The sequence below is a fragment of the Spermophilus citellus genome (genome assembly GCF_964194105.1).
Source record: "Spermophilus citellus genome assembly, chromosome: 9".
Classification (NCBI taxonomy): Eukaryota; Metazoa; Chordata; class Mammalia; order Rodentia; family Sciuridae; genus Spermophilus; species Spermophilus citellus.
In genome coordinates, this window is record NC_138191.1 from 51823389 (window position 1) to 51835567 (window position 12179).

At 32.7% G+C, this 12179-nt stretch overlaps 1 protein-coding gene across 5 annotated transcripts in view; it reads right to left on the reverse strand.

Annotated features, from left to right (window-relative positions):
- The window catches only part of AGL (amylo-alpha-1,6-glucosidase and 4-alpha-glucanotransferase), a 117155-nt gene that overhangs the window by 13896 nt on the left and 91080 nt on the right, over positions 1-12179 (reverse strand). For all 5 annotated transcript variants that reach the window (XM_081306144.1, XM_081306142.1, XM_081306141.1 and 2 more), the window contains 4 exons: positions 10269-10371; positions 8451-8676; positions 6865-6976; positions 567-702 (listed from right to left, as the gene is read on the reverse strand). In XM_081306144.1, the coding sequence (XP_081162270.1) occupies positions 567-702; positions 6865-6976; positions 8451-8676; positions 10269-10371 (577 nt within the window). The remainder of the gene's footprint in view (positions 1-566; positions 703-6864; positions 6977-8450; positions 8677-10268; positions 10372-12179) is intronic.

Consider the following 12179-nt stretch of genomic DNA (forward strand, 5'->3'; position numbering starts at 1 on the left):
TATGAAGTGAAAAGACTTCATAAAAGACAGAACAACTGATGGTTGCTCATATTTACAAAAGATATGCACAATGAAATATTAACCATTGGGATAATAGATCATAAGACTTGATTTTGAAGTACTTGCAGAGGCTAAAACCTTGATAATTTCTAAAAAAAAAAAAAAAAAAAGAACAGAGAGCTTTGTTATATAACATGTATCAAAAGGAACATATCTGCATGACAAAGAGAAAGAAAGGATGAGTCAGAAAATAGAAGAGAGGAAGAGAGGCAGATTTTTATTGATTTACTATGAAGAATACATCATTAATAGAGTAAAAGATTCTACAAGTATGTGTTTTTAAAAACTAAAATGGTAAATTAAAAGGGCATAATTAGGGGCTGGGGTTGTAGCTCAAGTGGTAGAGCGATCCCCTAGCATGCCTGAGGTGCTGGGTTCGATCCTCTGCATGACATAAAAATTTAAAAAAAAGTTATTGTATCCACCTACAACTAAAATATATATATTTAAAAATATTTTTTTTAAAAAAGGGCATAATTACAAAAGCACTTTAAAATAAACACTACCTTGGAGTGGCTGGGATTCCTCTGTTTCTAGCTCTGTCACTTTCTCCCATTTTATCCATCCATGTGCCACAATTTAAGCGATTTCCTCCATAAATAAATCCTGTTTTGTCATCAACCCCTGCAGTTATATTAAAACCTAAAAAACCCAAAACATGTATAAAACAAATGTTCTATAACCGGTACATATTATATATAGCAAATGAAAATTAATATTTTATTTAAAATATTTATACAATTTATAGGAATATAATAAACCAGGACAACTATTCTGAAGATCAACTTGGTACTATCTTAAAAATTAGAGACGTAAAATTGAACAGTAATTATATTTCTTTCTAAATATACTCTAGAGAAATCCTTACTTCTGTGTACATGGAGATGCTTATAAGAATATTCATCATTACATTGTTTTTATCAGCAAAAAAATAAGCCACTCAGTAGAGGAATGATTAAGTGCTGTTTATATATGGGGAAACACTCTATATCATATAAAATTAAAGAAGAAGATTTATGTGAACAAAAATACTAAAGACAAAATAATTGAGTAAACAAGTCATAAAAGGAGATGTATAATAAAAACTTTTTCTATAAAAGCTTAAAACAGATAATACTAATGTATACAACTATTCGTGTCTATCTGGTCTATATGAAACTCATGAAATTATACACGTATTTGTGTATAATTTTAAAATACATCAAATATTTACACAGTGTATATGTTATAGTACACTGAATATATACAACACAACATAGATCACATGTAATTTGCATATACTTGAATACACACAAAAGTCTAAAGCATTAAAAATATACATGGAAATAGTGAACCCTGATTATAAGATAGTCATTAATTCTAGAGAGGAAAGGAAGAAAAGAAGAAATGAAGCTTTGGATATACCTGATATGGTTTATTTCTTTTCAAACAAAAACAGAAAGATCTGAAGAAAATATAACCAAATGTTAATATCTGCTTAATTTGAGTACTAAGTTTGAGGTAGAATTTATACCACTATCTGTAAGTTGAAATGAAAAATGAAATTAATTCAAAGATATCACAAAATATGTTCTTTAAATATAAAATCTATTTCTATTGATTTACTGAAGGATAAAAGAAGGATTAAAAAACTGATTGTTAGCAGCTAACTTGGGTTAGCAGGGTTAGTATTTGAATGTTACTGCTAGAAATAATAAATTAATGATTTTAAATTAATATATAAAATGCAATTTTGAACATACAATATTTGCCAATGAGTTTAGTGAGTTACCTAGAAACTCAAAGGTTCATTATGTTATATTAAAAATGGTGCCATTATATTAACATATTAATATATTTTAAATGTAATATTATATTTTAAAATAATAAATTATAAACCCATAATCATAATTTAAAATCAAAAGACATATATTTCCTTCTAATATTTTTATACAGTAATATTTTTTATAAATGGCTTATATCCAAATTTTTTTATTTACTAGATTTCACATTTGTGTGTCATAGATATAATTTTGTAATTTTTTCATTCTGGTCAATGTAAATATTTTATGTTAATTGTAAAGGCTGTTTCTTCCTTTTATATAATTATAAATGATGGTATGATCAATATCATCATATAATATGACTTTTTTGTGTGTTTTAAATTATTTCATAGGGTAGATACCTAGGATCAGATTAAATTAATAAAAACATAAATATTTTATATCTCTTTTTTATTTATATATGACAGCCGAATGCATTACAATTCTTATTACATATATACAGCACAATTTTTTATATCTCTGGTTGTATACACAGTATATTCACACCAATTCATATCTTCATACATGTACTTTGTATAATAATGATCATCACGTTCCACCATCATTAATAACCTATGTGCCCTCCCTTCCCTTCCAACCCTCTGCCCTATCTAGAGAGGGATAGGGAGCGGGAGCATGGGAAGAATATTTTATATCTCAAGAAATACATTTGTAAATTTTCTTTCTTTTTTTTTTTTTTTGGAGAAAGGGTCTCACTAAGTTACTTAGGACCTTACTAATTTGCTGAGGCTGGCTTTCAACTGGCAATCCTCCTGCTTTAGTCTCTCAAGCCATGGGATTATAGGCATGCGTCACCATGCCTGACTGTAAATTATTTTAAAAGAGGAATGCCATCACAAATTGGTGTGAATATACTTAGTATACAACCAGAGATATGAAAAATTGTGCTCTATATGTTTAATAAGAATTGTAGTGCATTCCACTGTCATATATAAATAAAAAAATAAAATAAAAAAGGAATGCCATCAGTAGTATATAAATACTTCTCAAAACTAAACATTTTTGGTTTTGTTTGAATGGATCCCTCCCCACAAATTTAAAAATTGTAATCCTGGCCTCCAGTGTATCTGAATGTGACTTTATTTAGAAAATGAACTTCACAAAGGTAATCAAGTTACAATGGTCATTAGGGTGGACCCTAATCCAATCTGACTGGTATCTTTATAAGAGGAGATTTGGGCACAGACATACCCAAAGGGAAGATGATGTGAACTACAGGAAGAATGCCATGTGAACATGAAGATCCCGTACTAAATAAAGAGAGAGGCTTGGAACAGATTTTCCCTCACAGCCTTTTTGAAAGTTGCCTTTTCTCTTCACCCTTGAATAGATCCAGGATTTGATGAAACTCATGAAAGTGGGTGGCAACTGTTTTGCCCCTTCTCTTTTCTAGGGTGCACTCTACATGTGACTATGATTTCCAAGGAAATTTGTTTGCTATTTGCTGGGGTTTTTTGGGGGGAGGGAGAGAAGGGAATTAATTTCTAACTTCTTCCACTGATAAATAAACCACATGGATTGAGTTCGTAATTAAAAAACATTTTTTTCCTGTCAGTCATTGTCTTATATACTTAGCACAGATTTGCAATTCAAAAATGTATGGCCTTCTTGGAACTCAGCTGTAGACTTGGCACATAGCGGTGTGGTGCCAGAAGACAGATGCCTACAGAACGACTGGCAACCTTTCAGGTTTGAGAATGTAGGCCTGCTTCATTAAGAAGCCACGGATGTGGAGAGAATACTTACCAACAAGGGGAACAGCCAGGGTAAGTCCTTTATTTCTGTTTGGCATATAAAGACCCTCTATCCCATTGAGATTCTCTAATGAAAATCATGGAAACAGTCTGGAAGAGAATCTCTGTAAGTTTTAAGAGGGGTTTTTTTTTCTTCCAGCTTATTTTGGTTGTAATTTCTAGTTTTGAAAAATGTTAGATGGAAAATTTCATTTTAGAAATTTTGGAATTCTGATACATATACAACATGGTTGAACCGTAAAAAATTATGCTCAATGAAATAAGCCAGAAACAAAGGGCAAATATATTATTATTTCAATTATATGAGGTACACAGACTATGATTTAGATGTTCTGGAAGCTGTAAGAGGTGTGGCCTGATGAAGGTGGTTGAGTCACTGGAGACATTACCATTGGAAAAGATCAACGACGCCTTTCAGAAGGGGTTAGGTTCCAAAGAATAAGAATGATCGTGACCCCTAAATCTCTGCCTTTCTTTCTTGTCATGAGATCTCCCCCACACATAATCTCTCCCACTATGAAATTATCTGACATGATGTGATATAACCAAGAGGGTCCTCACCAGAGGCCAAACTCAACAGGGATGCTTCAGCTTATACTTTCAGCCTCCAAACCTTTGAGCTAAACAAATCTTTTTCTTTATAAAGTGGCCTGCCTCAGGTATTTTGTTATAGCAACAGACACTGGACAAATACATTCAAATAGTTAAATACATAGACACAGAAAGTAGTATAGCAATTTTTAGGAGCTGGGGAATGAGTACTTGTTGTTTACTGGGTAGTTTCTGTTTGGGATAACAAAAAAGTTCTGGAGATGGATAGTAATGATGGCTACACAACAATGTGAATGTAGTTAAAGCCACTGAACTGCACACTTACAAATAACTAAACTGGGACATTTTATAATAAAAATTTTAAAACAATATTTTTAAAATGCTTAACAGTCAAAAAACCTGTAATCCAATTAGAAAATAAGCAAAAGACATAGTTAGGGAAGATCAATGGCAAATAAGTACATGAAAAGATGTTTAACATTAGAGAAATGCAAATATTGTATAGCAGTCTACACAACCATTAGCACTTCTTTGAAAACAAAACAAAACTCCATAACAACAAATGGTGATTCAGTGTAGATGAAAATCAACCAGAATGGTACTATTCTGGAACATTGTTTGGCAATTTCTTATAAAATAAAACAGGCACTCATTATATGACTGATTCATATCCTTGGGCATTCCCTGAGAAATGAAACATATGTGTCATGTAAAAATCTACATATGAAATATTAATATTAGTTGTATTAGTAAAAAAATGGAAGTACCTAAATGTCCTTCAGTGGATGAATGGTTAAATAAATTGTGACATCCTTAAGAGGGAATACTATTCAGCAACAAAAAGGAATAAACTACCAATGCATGCAACCGCTTAGATGGATCTCAGGGGCATTATGATTAATGAATAAAACCACTCAAAAGGTTATATGCAGTATAATTCAATTTACATAACATTCCCAACATAATAACATCATATATAGAGAGAACTGATTAGCAGTTGTTACAGTTCAAGTGTGGCAGTAGAGTGGGTAGGTGTTAACTATAAAGGTGAACAGACACAAAGACTTTTGTGGTGATGGATTAGTTCTGTATCTTGATTGTGGTAGTGGTTACACGAAGTTATACATGCACAAACACACAGACACACAGATGAGAAAATGTAAAAACTAGAAACCAAATCAGGTTTAGTTAACAGTTAATAGGCTAGTTAACAGTATCACACTAATGTCAATTTCCTAAAGATACTTCAGTTATATAAGACATCCCCATTGGGAAAAGCTGAGGGAAACTGGGAGAATGGTTCATGGTTCTCCATGTATCACTTTTTTGCAAACTTTTATGAATCTCAAATTCTCTCTAAACTATAAAGTTAAAAAATTGATACACATGGCATTTGCTATTAGATGGAAAGAACTGGAGAACAGCATCTAAGTGAAATAAGACAGATCCAGAAAGTAAAGGGTACACTGTTTTCTTTCATATGCAGAAGCCAGAAACAAGGAAAAAAAGAAAAGGGTACAGATCTCATGAAAATTGAAGGGAGATCAGTGGAGCAGAGGGGGAGGGAGACAGGATGGGAGAGGAACAGTAGAATGCAATTGACCAAATTATGATTTTCACCTTTATGTACATCTATAAATCACCAATTAAAACTATATAAATAAATTAAAAAAAACAGAGTAGAGGAAAGGGAATATGGCGGCGTGAACATAGGTGGAGGGAATAGGGGAAGAAAAGAAGAAGTACTAGGGACTGAAGTGGAACAAATGGTTGTATGACAATCTCAAAATGAACCCAAATTATATATAACTATAATGCACTAACAAAATATTAAAATGACATATAAATAAAATAACACATGTTTTATAAAAATAATATACAATAAATGCATTAGAATGATTCTCTAAGAGAAATGGGGATAAAATGAAACAATCAGCCTTGCATTGGCTAGTAATGATTGTATACTATAAAATAAGGAAGAAGAAGTTAAAAGTTTATCAATTTTAACTTGATATACATATATCCTTTTTGTACAAACTGTTTTATAGGAGCCTAAGCCAAAGAGAGAGACCAGGGAAAAAATCGTACTTTGCCACTTAGTAGCTCTGTGGTTCTGGGCAGGCTACACTTCAGTTTTCTCATTTAGTAAAAGTGAAAACAAAATAACTTGTTCCAAATGTTCTTGGGAGTATTAAATTGGAACAACATAGGTTAAGTAGTTAGCACAATGCCTACCAGATAATGACTCAATTCATGGCAATTAATATTGATATCATTGGGGCTGAGGATGTGGCTCAAGCGAAGGCACGCTCGCCTGGCATGCACGGGGCGCTGGGTTCGATCCTCAGCACCACATAAAAATAAAAATAAAGATGTTATGTCCACCAAAAACTAAAAAATAAATATTAAAAAATTCTCTCTCTCTTTAAAAAAATATTGATGTTATCATTATAAATTGTAACCATCAATATTACTGTTAATATTGGCTGACTGGAATGATATGAAATTTCATATTTCCTCTAGAAACTAAAAACTAGGTGAGATCAGAAACAGTGTTATCTTTCTCATTGTTACATCCTAAGGTTTTTCACCCATTACTGCAAAGTGAGAGAATGATTACAAGGTTTAATTTCTCTGCATCAGTGAATATTCACTATGGAGTTAAAATTCCATACCTTCGTCCTTCATGTTTCGATCTATCTGTGGTCCAGCATTCCTTTCTCGGAACTGTATGCCTTGCATGTGTCTTTGCATGGCTTCCTGTATTACTTCAAACAATGGCTGATCCTGTTTGAGACAGAATGGATGTGACCTCTATTAGAAACTACATACTTATCGTCTCCTAAATCCCACAACTTAAGTAATATGAAAACACATACTTTTCTTTGGAGGGAGAAATAAGGATTGGAGTAGGCCCAGGGAAAAGCAGCAGCTCCCACTACACAAAATAATACAATCTGTCATATGAATATTTAACATTAGTAGTTCTAACTATTCAGGCCTGTGACAAAATAATTTGTAATTTTGCAGATAGGTGAAATGATGAGCTTGAATAGTTTCTATCAGAACAATAAACAATAATAAGTTTAGCTTGTCATTTATCACCTAAATATTCTTACTCCTCTGCACACATAGGTAATAGTGATTAAATTATGTGCAAAAGTGGTACTCTCAAACATGGGAATCTATGATGACTTCAGAAAATATCCCAGTGAATGTAAAGAGTCCACAGATAATTTTCTTTGTCCATATTAATAATAAAGTAATACTTAGGATGACATATAGGGAGATATATAATTGTATTTTTAAAAAATAAGGTGGAGCATATAAACTAAAAATGAAATTTAGAGTCCTTGTATATTTGATTATACTTTATACTTTAATTTTTAAAAAACCTGTATATAAATCTGAATCTATCATATAAAACTTCTTGATATAGTTATAAAATGTATGAAGCACATAAAAATACTGTGCAACTTTTACCAAATTTTGAGAAAATAAATAGATCTAAAATAAATACCTACTTGATAACATTAACCCAGGTAGGACAATGGAACATAGATAAAGAATTATTTTTTGACATATGTTTTTTGAGTATTTTGTGATAAATATAAACATCATGGGGACACAAACATGCTAGCCCTGAAGCAGTTTTCACCACCCCTGAAGTCTTATACTGAACACATGATAACAAAAGCAGATCAGAAGTGACAAAAACGTAGTATTATTGTACATTCCCTATTGGGGAAAAACACTCAAAAATGTTTATCAGTTCAACATCGTTCATAAGATAGACTCTGAACTACCTGGATTGGTTGACAAAGCCCTCTACACCTGATTCACCCTTTCCATATTCTCTCACTACTCTCAGGTGTTTTACACAGAAATTGAAACTAGGCTGAGCAGTATGTCCTAAACTGTGCTTCAACTCAATATGCTTCACTGTTCCTTTCATCTTTCAAGTCTTCCCATACTCTCCCACAAACTCTCCTATAATCCTACTCACATTTTAAGAGTCTGTTTAGGTGAAATTTTAGCTACTTTATAAGTCCTCCTCCCTGAGTCCCACCTACTACTCCTCTCTCCCTTGTATGAGACTGCATAGTACTACTTGTCCATCTTTGCAATGACCATGTTTATGTGGACACATCATCTCTTCTACCAAGTTACAAGCTCTTTAGGCAAGGAGCAGTTTTATGTTCACTGTGTATTAGGAAATAAGTCATATTTCAAGAAAAATGTTTTAATAAATTCTCTTTACCAGTGTGCCAGCAGGCAAAGGAGCAGAATCATCTGTTGGATACATTCTGGAAACTGGGCACTTGAGAATGTCTACACCATTTGGAACCATTTTACAGTAATCCTGAATACACTGGAGCCACCACCACACAGCATCCCGGCAATTGTATCTGGCATAAGTTCCTTCACCGAGGAGATTAGGAATGAGACCATGCCTCAGGGTACCAGCAAACGCTAAAATAATATTCCTAAACAACAGAATTGAATGGATCATTTGAAATGAAAACATACTATTAAAAACTGAAGACAAACATGTTCACTTTTGGTGACTGTGTCATGGAAGTATTTTCTCACTTGTCCTTATTTCTTTTTGTATATATTTTTAGAAAGCGATCATAATATGATAAACAAGCACTGAATTGAAAGTAAGAGATTTTGGTTGCAGCCCTGGCTTTTTCTCTAACAATTTGTGACTTTCCCTCTTTGGAACAGTTTTTTCATCTGTGTAGTCAGGGATTGGGCTGGGTGATTTTAAAGTTCCTTATAGCTCTAGATTCTACTTTTGAAACCCATAGTATTTCAAAATCCAAGTAATTATTAGGCACAAACTTTTATTTTATAACATACCAAAAGCAAAGCAAATATATAAGAAAACCGATGGCTAGAAGCTGACTTTAAAAAAACCACTCAATTTTAAAAATTGGTATTTAAAATTTAAAAATAGTATTCTACTATCATGCACCAAATGAGATGTAAGATTTGGTGTATCTCATTTGTAAGATGGAGTTGTGTTCTGGAAAGATCATAAAATTAAGAAATAATATGGCTGAGGTCTAAATCCTAGCTTTGCCAACCTGTATGATCTTGGAAAAAGTTATTTAAAAACATCTAGTCTCTTTAACCAAAACATTCAGAAATTTTATTAATTCTATGTTTCAGTTTAATGTTTGTCCAGTAATAGTACAATAGGAAAGTTTTGTTTTCTAAAATACAAAAGGGTCCATATGCACATGACATTCCCAATTAATAAAAGATGAGAGTTCTAGCAATCTTGACCATCCAGATAAATGTCATACACATGAAAACTGAATAAAAAAATTTCGGATCCATGAATACCTCTACAAAGGGAGGAAGGAAAACCACCCCTGTGGTACAGATAGTCAAAATAGTTGTTCCATTTCGCATTTCCTAACCAGACTTCCAGTTGGTGATTGCTACCTAGATGATGTCAATACAGTTTCTCCTACCAACCTTGCCCTCTCCATCCCCAGGTTAAGATTCAGGGGGTCTGCCATAGGCACAAAGAATAGGCATTTCTAACAAGTTCTCAGATGATGGTGTTAGTACTGGTTTGTGGAACATTCTGAATCACACTGCTGCAGAACTTTCTTTTCAACCTCAAATAAATTCATTTATATTATTGTGTGACATAAGAAAAGATCATTTGAATCTGGAAACTGGAGCTTACAAGCTTGCAACAAACAGAAGGAAAGCTGCTATCTTTTTTTTTTTTCTGTAAGACTCAACAAGCCAGCAGTAATTTCATTATAAAAGACATAAAATGATCAAAAATTTTATCTTATAAAAATAAACTTACAAATTCTGAACATAACCTAACCTATAATATGAATGAGTAGAACTTGGTAAATTCAAAGAGTTTTCCCTCCTTTAAATTTTTCTTATATTTTTCAATGAACATTTATAAAAATACCATTGAAAAATTTATGGAAAACATACCTCTCAAATGTTGAGATTAGATGGATCAGAAGAAAGGTTTGAAGAACACATAGAAAACATTAAGACATAAACTTACATTGCAACTTTTTAGATGATCTCTTACCTGGCTTCTAAATATCGTCCAGTAACCAGCAGTAAACCTTTAAGTGCAATAAAAGTATCCCTTCCCCAGCAGCGGAAAAGACCAGAAGAAAAATGAGGTAAGCCTAACAGAAAAGATAAATATATGTAAATATAAATATAATAAACTGTATTATCACACAATAGTTACTCTAAACATGGGGTAGAAGAGTAAGTTACAATGTGTCTGAAAACTCTCTAAAATTATCTGCAAAATGTACTGGTATGTCAACTTTTATGGATGAAATTTATATATAACCACTGAGCCAAATTTTCAGGCTTTTTTTATTAATTTTGAGACAGGGTCTCACTACATTCTTTAGGGTCAGCATGCCTTAATTCCTAAGGCTAGCTTTAAACTCATGATCCTCCTGCCTCCAACTCCTGAGTCAATAGGATTATAGGCATGTGCCACCACCCCCAGAGCAATTCTTCTTCTTTTTTAAAAATATTTAGTTTTTAGTTGTAGTTGGACACATACCTTTATTTTATTTATTTATATGTGTTGCTGAGGATCAACCCCAGGGTCCCACACATGCTAGGCAAGTGCTCTACTGCTGAGCCACAACCCCAGCCCCAAATCTATATTCTTATCAGGTTATTTTTTGCTTGTTTGTTGGAGATAGGCTCTTTCTATGTTGCGCAGGCATTCTCCAGTTTCAGCTTCCGATGCTGGTGTGTACCACCACATCTGATTTACCAGATTTTTAAAAGACCCAAAGGAGATTAGAAAACAGTGCTAGATTTTTTTTTTTTTTTTTGAGGTTCTGGGGATAGTACCCAGGGACTACTGTATGCTAGGCCAGCACTTTAGCACTGAGTTACATCCTCTGCCCCAAGAACAAGTGCTAGACAATTGATTTTAAGATTGCTAGATAACTGATTTCAAGATATCTTTAAAAGGACAAAAACCTTTATTTTAATAAATTAAAAGCCAGAAATCAAATATTTAACATATAAAGTAATATAATATGATACTAAGTACATGCTTTAAAGATTCTACCGTGCCTTTAAGGATAATAAATAAATCTAAATATGAAATGATTACCTGAATGATAACCAACTAAATATATATATTACTCTATATACTGGAGTCAAAGATATTACCAAATTTCCTATTAATTTAAAATAAATTAATACTGTTACACTTTGTATACAATAAATAAATATGTTTGTCAACTGAAAATAAACATATTTTGGCTGGGTGTGGTGGCACAAGCCTGTAATCCCAACAATCTGGAATTCTGAAGCATGAAATTCACGAGTTTGAGGCCAGTCTCAACAATTTAGCAAAGCCCTAAGCAACTTAATGAGATCCTGGCTCAAAATTTAAAAAATATAATAAAAAAGGGCTAGGATGAAGCTCAGTTATAAAGCACCCCTAGTTTCAGTACCTGCCCCCTCAAAAAAGGAAAAGTAAAAATAAATGAATTTTTAAAAAGTGTTATAATTTCATAAAAATTTTTTGCAGATGAAAACGGGATTTTGTATGCTAAACAATGAACATTCCTGGTAATTACAACTTTTATGTGTAAGATAAAAATAGGATATGTAATAGGAAAAATTCTAAAATTTTACTTTTAAACTGATTTGAGTTTCTTTATTTTTTATTTCCCCTGTGATTCAGGGGATTGAAGAAAGGTCCTTGTACATGTTAGGCAAGTGCTCTACCACTGATTTACATTCCCAGTCCAGTTGGATTTTATAAAACATTTGAAGAAATATGATTGTTAGCTGTTATTTGTAAAAAAAAAAAAAAAAAGTAAAAAAATGGTGAAGCAGCCAGGTACAGTGGCACAGGCCTATAATCCCAGAAATTCAGGAGAGAGAGGCAGAAGGATCACAAGTTCAAAGCCAGCCACAGCAACTTAGTGAGGCCCTAAGCAATTTAGTG